Below are 15,527 nucleotides of genomic sequence, written 5' to 3'. Positions count from 1 at the left end.
AAAATATGTCATTAAGAATTTTTTATGTTGATTACATGTTGAAATAATACTATTTTAGATGTTTGTGTTAAGTAAAATACATTATTAAAATTAATTCCACCTTGTGTATTTCATGATATTTGTCTTTCTCTGTCTGACTGACTTAGTATGATAATCTCTAGGTCCATCCATGTTGCTGGAAATCAAGCCCTACATTTTAGAGCGGGCACTTGTGGTTTTCCTGGCACTGGCCGTGACTGTGGCCGTGACTGTTTCATTGTTTATTTATTTTACTTTATTCTATGCGGTATCAGGGCGTTTAAAGTTACATATGCAATTTGCATTGTAATTTCTATGAAACAGCAGCGGTCTTGAGAAACCACAGCTGACCACAATGACAACAACAAAACAACAATAATAATAATGTACTGATTGCTTATGTGGTGCTCTAGCTGTTCAGACACATTATCAAATGCAAGCCTTCCAACAGTGCTGCAAAATGGGGATGTCATCTCCATTTCTCAGATGAGGAAACTGAGGCTTAGAGAGGTGGAGTTCTTGCCTGACTGGGAAGCCCTAGACTTATTAGAGCATGTCTTTCTTGCAAGGATTTGAGGCAAAGATAGACTTATGGGGAAGGAGAAATGGGTGGGGAGAAAAGCAGGGAGAACATCAGTGAAACAAGTCTTTCAGGTGCTCCCCTAGCAAACAGGACCCAGGGTCCAGCTTTTCCAAGCAGCCCCCTTCAGCATTTAGTATGTGGCTGGCCCTTGTCCCTGAGGATGCTTCCGTGGATGTCCTGAGATGCTGAATCAGAAAAGGCACTCCAGGCCAGTGGAACAGGATGTATAGGAGGAATAGAGAATGGGACATCACAGGGTGAGGATGTTTTATTTTATTCTCTCACAAGAGATACTAATATTTTCATCATCCCCATCTCACGGATGAGAAAACTGAGGCACAGAAAGGTCAGGTGACTTAACTTAGGTCCACAGCAGGAAAGGGTAGGGCCAGCATTCAGGCCCTGGTGGGTGGGCTGGTCTTGTCACATTGGCTGGGGGTCAAATGCACAGTTTGGGAAACACCTACATTCTATTCCGTTACTCTGATTTTACAGATGAGGGTAATGAGGCCCAGAGAGGGTCAGAAAGTTGCCCAAGGCCACACAGAAATCCCTGGAGAATGTGAGAAGTCAGAAAGGCCCTTGGGAAAATGGGGGGTGCCTCCAGGATGAAGTCTCCAAGCCTGTTTCACGCCTACCCTCTTCGTAGCAACACTTTTAGGAAAGGCGATGTTGCAAGGGGTGTTCTAGCTACCCGCAAGTCCTCCCTTCTCAGTGTAGCCAGCGAGTTTGGGCTTCAGGAAAATGGAACCACATTTATCCCGCCTGCTGCTGTGAGCTCACTGTCTAGGCATCCACAGCTCCTGACCCCAAACCCACATGTGTACTGACATCAAGACCCATGAGAAACAGGGTGACTCTGAAGGCTCGGATGAGGGGGGCCACGGCTCCCCCCACCCCCCAGCTCTGTGCCACCCCATCCTAACATTCTGAGGGTCCCTCCCTCTGCCAACCCCCCCTGCAGCACCCCAATGCCCCTGTTGACTCAGGCAGGAAACCAGCCAGGGCAGTTTCACTTCCTGGTCCCTTTGCAGCCCCTCTGGGCTGCCCAGCTGGCAACATTTGCTTCTTACATTTCTTTTCTTCCCTTTTGGAACACAAGTTCATGGGCAGAGAGTCAGGGCCCTGCCAGGAAAAATGGGCATTCCAGGCAGAGGGGGAAGGTGGAGGCAGGAGAGGAAAAGGCATGAGCAGGAATAATTGTCTGAAAAGCAACATTTAATGACTGCCCTGGCCCTGGGGAGCGGGGAGGGGCAGGGGAAAAGGCAGGGAGTAGACAGGCTGAGTGGCTGGAACTGGGCTTCCCTCCCGGTCCAGGACACAAAGGCAGCTGTCACAGTCTTCAGGCTCCCCACATTTCCACACTCAGGGAGGGGTGTTACGGTCTCCATTTAACAGATGAGGAAACTGAGGCTCAGAAAGGGACCTGCTGAAGAGAACAAGAGGTGTAGGGATTCCCCAAAATCTGGGGCTCTTGGCTGCGACACTAACGGGGGATTTGTGGGCAGGACCCACATGCTAGGGAGGACCTAGCATGGGAGGAAAAAGTCACCCAGGTCAGTGATGGGGTGGAGGGTGGAGGTGGTGGGAAAGTGAGGCTGTTTGGGGAGGCCGAGGGAGTGGGGTGAAGAGGGAACAGGTGGGTGGACATTCCAGATCCGAAACCTGTCACGCCTGAATGCCTTTCCTCACCCCTGGGGTCCCCCTCAAAGGGGCTGGCGTCAGAGGGACAAAGGGAGCCAGTTTACAGGAGTCCTTGGCCAGCCCGGGCGCCGCCAGCGGCAGTGGGCTTGGCCCGGGTTGGAGGCGCCTCCTGGTGGCTGAGGGAAGCGCCAGATGACACCCAGAGCCCAGCCGGTCCCACCCCTCACCCTTTCGAGATTCCAGATAGAAAGGTTAAAAGATAATTTTCAAAAGCGGGTGCAATCAAGGCTCTCACCGACAAATAAAGACGAACACGTGTTAAGATTTTTTTATTGAACTCCTGTGGGAACCAGGCAGATGTTATACGAGGTTCAAAAGAGAGTCTGGAAAACGGGCGCTTTTACAACATATCAGACTATTTGAGTAAATAAATGTGCGAATGGAGGCAAATTGGTTTTTCCACAGGGGAGGAGGGCTGTCAATGGAACCTCAGCTGCATGGGCCGGAATGAGCAGATAAGAGTGGTTCTGTATTGCTCAATCAGTTGCTTACAATTCATGGATGGAGCTGTGAAATAGTTCAAAGACGTTGTTATGATCCAGCTAACCCGGAAGGGAAGGGCGTGTTGTATAGAGATGATGCTTTGAATGGTCAGAACTGATTTACTGAGATGCAAAATGTTCCTTGCAGAAAGAAACAATTCCTTCCTTCCTTCATTCAACGAACACCTGTTCGTGGAGCAACTATTGTGCGCTGTTCCAGGTGTTGGAGACACAACAAAGATGCAAAGTAGAAAACGGATGAGAGTGACACAGAGTGACCACTTCCAGGAGCAGGGGACAGAGAACGATTCTCTGAGGTGACACCTGGGAGGGGGAGGGAACAGGAGGTGCAAAAGGGCAGGGGGCGGGACTGGGAGGAGGCGGGGGTCTGGAGGGGGCAGCCTGGGGCTTCCTTGTTTTCTGTTCTCCCCACTAGAATGTCAGTTCTCAGCTCTACCTAGCCCAGAGGTTGGCATGCAGTAGGCGCACAATAAATACCCAACGTGCAAAGCGACTCCATGTTAAAGGGCAGAAGTCACTCGCTGTCTGCTTAGGGGAGAAACTGCTGTGAGGTGGGCAGATGGCAGGAGGGTCCAGGTCCTGTAGGTGGGGCTCAAGGAACGGTATACTCTGGGCATCACAGAGCCAAGCGGCAGCCCTGCCCTCCAGTCCCGGATCTGGGCCCCATCCCCTGCCCCTCTCCTCCCCCTAACAAAAACCCTGAGCCCCGGGCCCCAGACAACTCCAAACTGTGAAGTCTCGCCATCAAATTAGGGCTCTGCTGCCACAATTCCTGTGTTTTTGAGATGTAAATCAGGATTTATTTATTTTTGCATGTGAAATTACCCTTCCTGCCTTTTCCGGGGGTTAAAACTCACATGGAAAATTCACCATTTAGAAGGGTATAATTCAGTGGCATTTAGCACATTTACAACGTTTGCAACCACCAACTTTATCTAGTTGCAAAACCTTATCACCTCCCAAAGATGACCCCATACCCACTTGCTGTCACTCCCCATTGCCCCGCCCCCCCCAGTCCCTGCCACCCCATAGGGAACCACTGTCGCTATGGATTTGCCTCTTCCGGACATTCCACATGAATGGAATCACACATTATGTGGCCTTTTGTGTCTGGCTTCTTTCATAATGTTTTCAAAGTTCACCCATGGTGAACTCTATCATTCTGTTTTATGGCCGAATAGTATTCCATCCTGTGGATAAACTACACTTTGCTTATCCAGTCATCTGTTGGCAGCATTTGGGTTGCTACCACCTTTGGGTGACCGTGACTGGTGCTGCTGTGAACGTACGTGTACGAGATGCCGAGTCTATGCTCGATCCCTTGGGGTGTGTGCCTGGTGGGCAATGGCTGGGTCACGTGGTAACTCCAGCCTGAACTTACCGAGGAGCCACCAAACTGTCTTCCACAGTGGTTGTCCCTTGCTTTTTAGAAAATGTTGGGAGTTCAGTCACCCACCTCGGGGGAACAGCCACCGCAAAGACAGCGGCTCAGCACCACCCAGACTGTTGCCTGCCTGGTCCCTGAGCTGTAACCTGCTCCCCACCCCCCATCAGAGGGAGGGAGGAAGGACCTCAGACCAGAAGAGCTCCTGGCCGATCCCACAGGCACAGCTGAGGTTTTAGGGGAGGGGAGCCCAGGATGGAACAGAACGGAAACTTGGTCTGTTAAGAGAGGCAGCAGATGGGCAGCTGAGAGCACATACCAGGGCTCTGCCAGTGCCGGGTTCAAGTTCCTGCTCTGGAATGTTAATGATGTGACCTGACCTGGGCATCATGAGGACTGGGGTGATGTGTAGAAAGCACCAGAGCAGTGCCTGGGCCACAGGCAGTGCTTCGTACTTGCTGTTATGACTGATGACTTTTTTTAAAGATAGAGGTGGCACTGAGAAGTTTATAAGCACATTCTGGTTTAATCAGCATTTTGACTCTACAAGGTGGTGTCAGTACCTGTCCCGCAGATGGGAAAGTGACTCCCTAGGCTGCCTGGCCGGTCCCCGGCAGAGGGGGTGACACAGGCATGTCTGTGGAGGGTATGTAGGTGAGTCACCCAAGGCAGGAGGAAAGAAAACTCTCCCCTGGTTCCCAGGCTGGAGGTGCAGAAGCCCATTCGTCCTTCCCTGGCACGTGGCTAGTCTCCTGTGGAAACTGCTGGGGATGACCCGGTCGTGGCACCTGGCCCCAGGCCCCAGCATGTCCCGCTCACAGGAACATGTGAGCTCACAGGAACATGTGACCGTGGGAGGAATGACAAAGTCAGGTTTATTGCTCCGGGTTAAACCAGTGGAGACAGGATGTGGGGAGGGGGAGGGGGACACAGGAAGCTGGTGAAGGCATCCTCCTGGCCTTGGCCTGCGCTTGGCCTTGGCACCCTGGGAAGCGAGTCGGTGCACTTCTGACCTGCTGATCACCTGCTCACGGGCCAGGCCCCCAGTAAAGTTTGAGGCGCAACCCAAGGCTCTGGGGAGCACGGTCCCGCCTCCCTGCACAGGTCTGAGCAGAGAGGGTTGTGGTGATGGCCTCTGCTGGGCTGCATCCTTAGGAAGGCGTCTTGGTGGAGGAAGGGGCTGCTGCCTTCTTTTTGGTGGGGGCCTTCAACAGGGCCAGCTTCTTGGGCAGACTGGTGCTAGCTTTCATCAGCACATCATGTTCGATCTTCTTCCGGATCCCGACCTCCAGGTTCTGAGGGAGCAACCGTGGCACAATCAGACTGGGACCTGAGGCGGGAGGGAGGGCCTGGTCTGCTGCCCTTTCTCCTGTGACCTCACAAGGGGCTGGATCAGCAACTCCCCGCGAAACAACACCTGAGAGTCTGGTGGCTGGGGGTTAAGCCCTGCTTCTGCCCCATACTCTGGGAACACTGCACACCGCAAAACCCCTTCTCATCTCTGGATCTCAGCTTCTAAACCTCTGCCCATTCCCATTTTACAGCTGGGGAAACTGAGGCACCTGCAGTGAGGAGGCACTTGCCCAGGATTCCCAAATCATGTGAGTGATGGGAGACTGGAACCCAGCACGCCCAGAGTCTCCAGCCTCAGCCTCCAGGCGGGCAGCCTCCTCTTGTCTCTGCTTTGCTAATGGTGAACTGGGGCTCTGAGATTTAGGGGTGCAGGCAAGTAAAGGAACAGGAATCAGAACCCAAGTGTTTGGGTCCAAAACTGGTAGTTTAATCATATTACCTAAACTGCTCCCTTGCCCTGCCTATGAGTTCCAATGACCATGACAACCATGACCGTCACCACACGCCTGGGCGCAAGGGAAACAACAGTAAAGACACAGAAAAACCTCTGCCCTCATGAAGCTGACATTCAGTGCGTGTGGACAACACAGCTGTCAGTGACACACTCTGGTAAACTGTTTTGTGTTTTTTTTTTGGCCACGCCCAGTGGCATGCGGGATCTTGGTTCCCCAACCAGGGATCGGAACCGGAAGCGGCGCCCCCTGCAGTGGAAGCGCAGAGTCTTAACCATTGGACCGCCAGGGAAGTCCCTCTGGTAAACTGTTGAAGGATGACAGATGATAAGTGCTGCTAAGGAGAAAAGCATACAAGGGATGATGAGTGAGGGGTGGGGTGAGGGTGCCATCACGGACAGCTGCTCAGAAGCAACGCTTGCAGCCAGACTTGACCTGGAGGAAGGAAGCCGTGTAGATTTCTGGGAGAAGAATCCAGGCGGAGGAAACAGCTAGTGCAAAAGTTCTGAGGTGGGACAAGGAGCAGTTAAGGGGCCAGTGAGGCTGGAGGGAGAGAGGGAGGAGGTGAGGGCAGGGAAAAGACAGGAGCTGAGTGTGCCGGGTCCTGTGAGCTGTGGGGAGAACCTGGGCTCTTCCTGAGTGAGGTGGGAGCCACCGAGGGTTCTGAGCAGAGGAGGCAAGTGCCCTGATTCAGGTGCTCACAGGTGCCCTCTGGCTGCTATGCGGAATGGCGGGGCCAGGAGATCTGGGAGGATGTGACTGCCCTGGTCCAGGTGGGAGATGATGGGATGGGACCAGGCTGGGGGGTCAGAGAGATGGGAAGTGGGTGGATTCTAGATTAATCCTGAAGGCAAAAAGGACGAGATCCAACCTGGATGTGAGAGAAAGGGGGAATCCCGAGTATCTGGAAGGAGAGACTGTGGCAGGATCATGGTGGAGTCGGGGAGCACAGTGGGGAGAGGGTCAGGAGCCTGGTTCTGGACGTACTGAGCTTGAGATGCCCATGAGACACCTTCCCCCCTTGGCTGCGACATGGAGGTAAGCAGGTTGCTGGGTACCCAGGTCTAAGAAAACTGAGGCTCTGGCGATCCAGTGGTTAAGATACCGTCTTCCACTGCAGGGGGCACGGGTTCAATCCCTGGTCGGGGAACTACTGAAAGCTGTGTAGTGCAGCCAAAACAAAAAACAAAAAACTGAGGCTCTAAACAATTTGCTCAAGATTATAGGGCGAGTTAGTGTGTGTTGTGCAATTAGAATTCAGGTCTGACTCCACCAGATCTCTTTGTAACTTCTCTTTCCAACCTTAACAAAAATCTCTTTGCCACTTCTTTATAAGATCAACCCCATTCACCTGCACACGAAAAAGCTACACTTAAAAACAACCACAAAAACGTTTACTTCAGCCCTGTGCTGTTCTCAGGGCTTTACAGGTGTCCTATGGCATTGAATCCTTACAACTCCAGGAGAAAAGTGCTATCACTACAACCATTTCTTCTTTAAGAAGCTCCGGGTGAAGATATACTAGCTGTCGATGGAACTGCGCTTTGCTCCCAGCACTGTCTTCGTGCAAAGCTGGGGTTTTCAACCCCTTTCCCAGGCTGCCTTCCCTCTCGAGGTCTATTAACGAGGACAGTTTGAGCGAAAGCAGCTAATGTGTGCTGAACACATTTTGCGCACCAGTCGTGGCTTTAGGAGGCTCACTGACTGGCAGGTAATGTTTCCGTACCCACTGCACAAGGGAGGAAACTGAAGCTCACAGCACTGGGAGTTCTCCATCCCCGGCCTCCCACACGCTCGAACTCACCTTCTTCAGCTTTTGCTGTTGCACGATGCGTGCCTTCTTGGGTGCGATAACGAGACCTGGGGAGAGATGCGCTCTCGTGAGGCCGGAGAACCTCGGGCCCACCTCGCCCCCCAGTCCCCGGCCCGCTCCTCACCGCCCTTCCTCGGGCCCCGGTTCCGCTCCGAGGCTGCCGCAGCTGTCTTGCTCTTCGCCGGTTTCCGCGCCTGGAACTTGCGCTGCCCCTGCGCCATGATCAGTCATGCACCGGAAGAGGCGGGGCTGTGGGAGGTCGCAGACGAAAAACGCAGGGCATGATGGGATACAGTGGGGCCGGAGGGCGCAATGGCTCACGGGATACAACGTGGCAAAGAGTTAAAGTGACCACTACCCACGACGGTCGATGATAGCCAGCATTTCGCAAAAATTTCGAAGTAAAGGTTATAATGATAAGCTAACACTTACTGGGTGCTTATCTGCTTTGTAAAACTTATGCTGTTTTATGCTCTTTATACATAAACTTCAAGTCTAGGACTCACGGTCAGGCAAGTGAGGCACTCTGGTGCAAAATCTAAGGGGTGCCCCAAACTTCAGTTATCAAGATAAAAATATATTCAACATTCAAAAATAATATTTTAATACAAAGAAAATCAAATCGTCCAACTACAGCCTGTGGACTGGCTGCTTGATGTTGTAAATAAAGTTTTGTTGGAACGAGGGCTGGTATCAGGAGTGAAGGGAGTAGGGTCAAGATATGCAAGGTCAGGGTTTCATTCTACTTAATTATCTTTATATTTTGTTCACCATGGATTGTTTTTGCATTAATTTTGATTTTTCAAAAATAATGCATGAAGCTATTATTTATCTTGACTACTGAGCTTCTCAGGGCCTCCTCTAAAATTTTGCACCTGAGGTGTCACCCTAATTCCAGCCCTGAGAGAAACCAAAAAGGGAGGTACTAGTATTGTCTCCATTTTGTAAATGAGGAAAACAAAGCATGGAGAGGTGAAGTGATTCGGCTAAGATCACACAACAGAAAAAGCGGTGGAGGACTTCCATGGTGGCGCAGTGGTTAAGAATCTGCCTGCCAATGCAGGGGACACGGGTTCAAACCCTGGCCTGGGAATATCCCACATGCCGTGGAGCAAATAAGCCCGTGCGCCACAACTACTGGGCCTGCGCACTAGAGCCCACGAGCCACAACTACTGAGCCCGCGTGCCACAACTACTGAAGCCCGAGCGCCTAGAGCCCGTGCTCCGCAACAAGAGAAGCCACCGCAGTGAGAAGCCCGCGCACTGCAACGAAGAGTAGCCCCCGCTCGCTGCAACCAGAGAAAGCCCGTACGCAGCAACGAAGACCCAACACAGCCAAAAATAAATAAATAATAAATAAATAAATAAATAAATCAATTAAAAAAAAGAAAAAAAGAAAGAAAAGGCGGTGGAACTGGGATATGAACTCAGGCAGCTTGACTTCAGCTGCTGGGATCTTAAGAGCCATGCAAAGGCCCTGTCTGCTTTCTCTGTTCTGGGAAGAACTGTGGTTGGGGGAAAAAGGTCAGCTTTTGGGCAGGCCATTCAATAAGTTTATTATAAAAATAATGGGGGCAGGATATGGACAGCTAGGTTGGTTACTTCTGGGGTCCATCTAGGGCGACCGTGGCACCTAGGGCTGCCCGGAGCTCCTCAGGGGCAAAGACACCCAGCTCTGTGATGATGCCGCCAGTGATGAGGTCGTGGGGGGTGACATCAAAGGCAGGATTCCAAACCCCAATTCCTGCAGGGGAGAGGGGGGAGGCAAGAAAGGCAGGTATTAGGCTCAGTGAAAGTTCTTAAGCTATTGTCACCTGTCTCACTCACAGTGGTTTTTGGGATTGGGGAATCCTTGAGAATCTAGAGATCCTTACCCCAAAAGTGCATGAAGGCATGGGTTTTGATACCAGTAATGAATTTAGACCCCCTACACATTCCTGGATTGTCACCGCCTAAGAAGAAGCCTTCAAAGTCTTATATACATCCACCCACTTGTGCCTGCTTCAAGAATCTCTTTAGGAAACTCCGAGAATCCACCCCAGGGCCTTTGCATGGGCTGTGCCCTCTGCCTGGATGCTTTCCCTCAGATACGCACATGACTTGATGTTTCACTGGCTTCAGGTTTTTGCTCAAATATCACCTTCTCAGTGGGAACAGATAATCCTGTCTAATCCACCCCCTGCACAGACACTTCCCATATCCTTCTGTGCCTCATTTATTTCTCCTCAGCCTTTACCCCCTTCTAACATACACTGGAATTTTGTTATTTATCTCGTTTGTTGTCTGTCTCCCCACCGGACTGTCAGCTCTGTGAGGGCAGGGACTTTTATGTCTTTTTTCACTCCTGTTTGCCCGGCCCTATCATGTCACCTGGCACTGGCCAGGTGCTCAAAAATATTTGCTGAATGAATAACAATCTCTTACGCAAGAGGCTGCAAACTCTGTTTTCTCTGGTTCACAGTTTTTTAAGACCACTGAACTAGCTGCCAGCTTTCAAAGTGTGGGAGCTTTCAAACACATAACAAATGTAAGGCTTCTCTTGGAAAAATCAGAAGGAAGACCTGTTCTCCTGGGGTCTGCATTCCTGTGATCCTTGGCCAGAGCAGAGTATCGGGGTCCCCAGACTGCACCTGGCCCTTGTTACCTAGCTTTCTTGGGGGGAGGGGCACGGTGGGTTGTCAACTCTGCTTTCCATGGTCTTACGGGTTTTGATCAGTGCTAAATAATTAAGCCTCCAGGAAAGCAGGGGCACCAAAAAAATAATGAGAAAATATTTTTTTTCCAGAATTAATGTATCTATTTTTATTATTTATTTATTTATTTATCTATCTGTCTGTATTCTTTTCCATTATGGTTTATCACAGGATATTGAATAGAGTTCCCTGTGCTATACAGTAGTTCCTTGCTGGTTATCCATTTTTAAATATAGCAGTGTGTACACGTCAGTCCCAAATTCCCTCTCCCTAACTGGTCCTTTTTATAAAAGGTTTTCGATCATACTTGTTACTATTTAAGGAGCACTGCGGGCCAGGCACTGTTCTCCACTTCACGTGGGTTAATTACACTGAACCGCCCGGGGTATATGAGGCAGGTCATGAAAACAGCTCATGGGGCTCTTAGGGATGAATTTTAGGCAACCAGGCTAGACACCCAGGAAGTGTGGGGAAGCTGAGAAATATCTGTCTCTTCATAAGCACTCGGCCAGGTGGTACTCTTATTTCTTATTCAGGTGAGAAAACAGAGCTGGAGAAGAGCAAGACAATTCGCTCAAGGCTTCCCAACTCATTAGTTGTATCTTCTGACCTTGAATCTGACCTCCAGGATGTGTCTGCTCTAAAATATGGCTTGAAGGAGCAGCTTATGCCCCAGAAGGCTGATGACACCCCAAATACCACCTGCTGCCTGTGAAGGGGTCAGGGTGCCTCAACAGAGGTGCCCAGGCCTATGGTGCCCCCCTCTGGGCGGATGGCTTACCGGGTGCCGCAATCCTGACCCCATTGACGTGGGTCAGCTCCTGGCCAGGACGCTCCTCGATGATGATCTCGCGGCCCGTCTTCAGGTGGAGGTCACACGAGGAGCTGGGGGCAGCCACATAGAAGGGGATGCCGTGGTGCTTGGCGGCGATGGCTAGCTGGTAGGTGCCCACCTTGTTGGCCGTGTCGCCATTGGCAACCACGCGGTCAGCTCCCACGACGACAGCTGGGGAATGAGATGCCGGGAGTCACCACCGGGCCCTGGATGCCTGCAGCCCTGCCCACTGGCGCCCCCCACCTGCTGACCTGACACTCCATAGTGGGCCATGGCAGCTGCCGCCATGCTGTCGGCGATGAGGGTGGCGGGGATCTGCTCGTAGACGAACTCAAAGGCCGTCAGCCGGGCTCCCTGGTTGTAGGGCCGGGTCTCCGTGCAGAAGGCATACTCCAGACGGCCCAGGCTGTGCAGCGAGCGGATCACACCTGTGGGGCCCAGCCCACCAGGAGGATGAGATGCAAAGGGACAGATGGGCAGGGCAGCCCACTGGTTAGCAGCGTGGTTCTCCGAAGCATGCAGTCCCACTCCCGGGCCCTTGCAGTGGCTGTTCTCTCTGCCCGGTACAAATGTGTTTAGAGAATGCCTTCTCCATGAGGTCTGCCGGGATTCCTCCATCTCACATAGCAACCCTCACACTGCCAACCCCTGCTCTTTCTCTTTAGCACTTACCGCCTTCAAATGCATCATACCTATTTGTTCTGTTCCTGTGTCTGTTCCTCCTATTTTCCTGCTCCTGATGGCAGAGATTTGATCTACTTTCTCCACTGCTGGGTCCCTAACTCCTAGAACTGTGCTTGGCACACAGTAGGTGCTTAATAAATGTTGAGTGACTGAAGGAATGGATGCATGTATGAATGATGGGGTACACAGTAGATAAGCATTTATTAAGCATGGATATTTGTTGAGTGAATCAATGAATGAATGTCTTGCCATCAGAGCCTCAGTCCCCAGGCACAAGGGTGGCACCTAGGCAGGTAGGCAAACCTCCTGGAGAATTTAGGATCAAGTGGAATCTGCTGCCTTGAACCCCAGGACCCAGTACCCCTGGTCCCGGTCACAGCTACACTAATCTTTCTTTAGGGGGCTACGCCCTACCCCTCAGTCCTCTTGGAGTCCACATCCCACCCACTTTCTTTTTTTTTAATTTTAATTTAACTTTATTTTTATTTAAAAAATATTTAATTAAATTTTTTTTTTGGCTGCACTGCACGGCTTGCGGGATCTCAGTTCCCCATCCAGAGACTGAACCTGGGCCACAGCAGTGAAAGCGTCGAGACCTAACCACTGGACGGCCAGGGAACTCCCCCCACCCATTTTCTAGGCACATGGCACAGGCCAGGCCTATCGAGTGACTGATCCTAGATGGACAGATGACTCCATCAGAGCCCCCGAGATACAAGGAGACTTTTCTAACACTGTCGGAATAGAGACCCTAGGCTCTTTTCCTTGTGATCTGAACCCTGGTCGACCAGTGGAGCATAGAGGATGATGCCACCATGGAGGAGGGCAGATCTTAGGGATACGGATAGATGGACCCTGATGCTATTATTTGAGCCCCTGGATCCAGTCATACCTGAAGCCAACCCCCTGAGTGTTTCTGTACAAAAACTAATAAATTCACATTTTGGGGGGGTGTATAAAGTGGTTTGGGTTTCTTTCTCTTGCATCCAAAAAGGGCCCTCCCCTATCCCTGTGGATGCCCACTCACCTAGGGCTGTGCCATAGCCAGCAGTGGCCAGTGCACCAGTGTTGCAGTGGGTCAGCACGATCACCTTGCCGCCCTGGGGTGCTGCCCGCTCTAGGAGGTGGTGGGCTCCCAGGTCCCCGATGCTCCGATTGTCCCGGAGGTCTTTTGCCAGCATGTCCTCGGTCCAGCGGATCACTCTGGGGCCGACAAGGGGCTCTGAGCACAAGTCACAAGGCTTCAGGGTCCACACCAGCCCCTCCTCCCTGCCCAACACTGCTCTCCTGGAGCTCTCCTGCTGAAAGCCTCTCACAGCTGTGGGGCTGGACCCTTCTGCCACAGCCACCTAACTGTAACTCCATTTGCTCTCGAGACACATTTACCAAGCACCTCCTGTGCGTCAGGGGCTGGGGGACACAGCAGTGAACAAGACAAAAATCTCTGCTCCTATGGAGCTGACACTGAGGTGGAGGAGGCAGGTGATGAACAGACAATAAAGTGAAGGAAAAGGCAGCGGAGTCAGGAGACAGAGGACAGGAATGAGCTGTATTATATGGGGGGTGGGGAAGGCACAACCTGAAATTTGAAGGAGAGGAGATTAAGTAGATGGATACCTGGCTTGCAGAAATGGTGTGTGCAAAGGCCCTGAGGCAGAAGGGACCCTGGTGGGGGTTAAGAAACATGGAGAGTATCTGTGCAGCAGATGGGGAGGGAGAGAGCGGGAAGAGAGCAGGGAGAGGACCAGGGCTAGAAACAAAATTCTTCAAAAGCAAAAACTAGGTAAATGAGGTGGCACTTAAAAGGGCCTCCAAGGGCAGTTAGAGTTGGGGACGTTCAGGGAGGTCAAAGTCAGGGCATTGAGTTCAAGGACCGGGGCCAGGCTGCCCGGTGGTGAGTCCCAGCCCTGCCTGTGTGGCCCTGGACTAAGAGCACACTGCCTCAGTTTCCCCATCTGTAACATGGGTCGTTGCGCAAAAAAAAAAAAAGAATGAATAGCCAAGCAGCGCTTGGCACAAGGCCCCTCTACCTCTCTCGGACCGCCTCCTCCGTGGCGCCCTCCCGCTCCGCTTCCTGGGCTGCGAGGTCGGCCAGGTCTCGGGCGGCGCGGGCCATGTTGACGGCGGTGGGCCGGGCGGTGACAAGGAAACTCAGCGCGTCGCACACGAAGGCCACGAGCGCGGCAAGTCCGGGTCCCCCGGCGCCCGCCTGCAGCTCCACGGCGAGGCTGAGGCAGCCCACGAGCGCAATGGCTGGGGCGCCGCGCACCTGGTGGGGAAATGGGGGCGTCAGGGACTGCAGGCACGGGAAGCCCCCCACCCCGGTCCCACCGAGCGGCCCCACCTTCATAGCGCGGATGGCCTCCCAGGCCTGGCGCACCGAGCCCACCGCCTCATAGCGGCTCTGCTGGGGCAGCAGTAGCTGGTCGAGAATCTGTAGTGAGCCCCGCGAGTAGCGGATCGCCTCCAAAGTCATGCTGTTGCAGCCGCGATCACCGCCGCTCCCGGGGCTCAGCTGGCCGCGCGCACCAGAGGCGGGGCCGGAAAGGGCGCAGGGGGCGAGGCCAGGGCCCCAGGGGTGGGACCTCTCCCGGAAGGAGGAGCGTGCGCACATCAACTTCGCTGGCTCCTGGGACCCGCCATCCAGGCGCCGGGTCCTACTCCACCTTTCCCGCCAAACCTGGACAGTTAGCCGCACCCTCGGAACCACAAAGGTGCCACTATTTATAGGGCAACTATTGCATGCCAAGTCCTGTGTTTAGCGTCTGGCTATAGCAAGACTGCTAAGTGCCAGGCGGGTACCCTCAGGTGCCTGACTCCTCCAGCCAGAGCGAGTGCTGCCTGTGGCCTCACGTAGAGCAAGGCACCAAAAGGGGGTTCTGAGATCGAACAGACTCTTACTGCTGCCTTGAGACCTTCCCATCCCCGCGGGGAGTAAAGGCCTGCGGGCTGGGGGCCACCACCACCTCCCGACAGGGCACATTACAAGTTCAGCAGAATTCAGCCAGAACCTCAGCCCCGAGAGGTCCGTATGTCTGGTTTGTTCACCGCTGTATCTCCAGTGGCTAGGATAGCGTCTGGTGCACTGCAAGTGCTCCATTAATATTTGTGAAATGATCCTTCTCCAGGGTTTAGGGAGAGGTGGTGGGCCATGAGTCACCTGGTGGATGCTCAGCTGTTTTTTGCTCAGTCTACTCGTTTCCTTCAAAGGAAGCAACACACTGGGGACTTTTTCATGACCCTTCCAGGGTGTCCCCATGGGTGGGGGATAATGAACAGCTCACACCTGTGTGCTCCATCCCCTCCTGCATCTGGCCTGGATCCTGAGCACCCCTGCTGTCCAGTCCCATTTTCATCCTTCACACTCAGCCTGTGCCACCTCCTCCAGGAAGTTGGCCCCGATTACAGGCCAGCCTGGGCTACCACCTTTCAACCCTCATCACGCTGGGTGGGGACCCAGGCTGTGGTCACAGCATCAGCATTGGCTGATGAGATGCTGGGCAAG

At 52.8% G+C, this 15,527-nt stretch overlaps 2 protein-coding genes across 5 annotated transcripts; both read right to left on the bottom strand.

The window, feature by feature from the left end:
• Window positions 1–4,698: 4,698 nt before the first annotated feature.
• On the bottom strand, window positions 4,699–8,081 carry C3H19orf53 (chromosome 3 C19orf53 homolog). Of its 2 annotated transcripts, none has more exons than XM_036849281.1 (3): window positions 7,935–8,081; window positions 7,802–7,857; window positions 4,699–5,487 (listed from the first exon to the last, which is right to left on the bottom strand). In XM_036849281.1, the coding sequence occupies exons 1-3, from the start codon at window positions 8,029–8,031 to the stop codon at window positions 5,344–5,346; spliced, it is 297 nt and encodes a 98-aa protein (XP_036705176.1). In that variant the 5' UTR covers window positions 8,032–8,081; the 3' UTR covers window positions 4,699–5,343. The 2 variants fall into 2 exon arrangements, with proteins under 2 accessions (XP_036705176.1, XP_036705177.1); XM_036849282.1 differs by having other exon boundaries at window positions 7,986–8,068.
• A 1,268-nt stretch (window positions 8,082–9,349) lies between these two features.
• MRI1 (methylthioribose-1-phosphate isomerase 1) lies at window positions 9,350–15,457 on the bottom strand. 3 transcript variants are annotated; one of them, XM_036848476.1, is made up of 6 exons: window positions 14,367–15,457; window positions 14,053–14,291; window positions 13,050–13,244; window positions 11,590–11,894; window positions 11,285–11,509; window positions 9,350–9,554 (listed from the first exon to the last, which is right to left on the bottom strand). In XM_036848476.1, exons 1-6 carry the CDS (start codon window positions 14,634–14,636, stop codon window positions 9,409–9,411), a joined length of 1,380 nt encoding a protein of 459 aa, XP_036704371.1. In that variant the 5' UTR covers window positions 14,637–15,457; the 3' UTR covers window positions 9,350–9,408. The 3 variants fall into 3 exon arrangements, with proteins under 3 accessions (XP_036704371.1, XP_036704372.1, XP_036704373.1); XM_036848477.1 differs by having other exon boundaries at window positions 11,590–11,766; window positions 13,050–13,225; XM_036848478.1 differs by lacking the exon at window positions 13,050–13,244.
• Window positions 15,458–15,527: the final 70 nt, after the last annotated feature.

Source organism: Balaenoptera musculus, chromosome 3 (genome assembly GCF_009873245.2).
Source record: "Balaenoptera musculus isolate JJ_BM4_2016_0621 chromosome 3, mBalMus1.pri.v3, whole genome shotgun sequence".
Lineage (NCBI taxonomy): Eukaryota > Metazoa > Chordata > Mammalia > Artiodactyla > Balaenopteridae > Balaenoptera > Balaenoptera musculus.
This window is presented reverse-complemented; position numbering and strand designations above follow the sequence as displayed.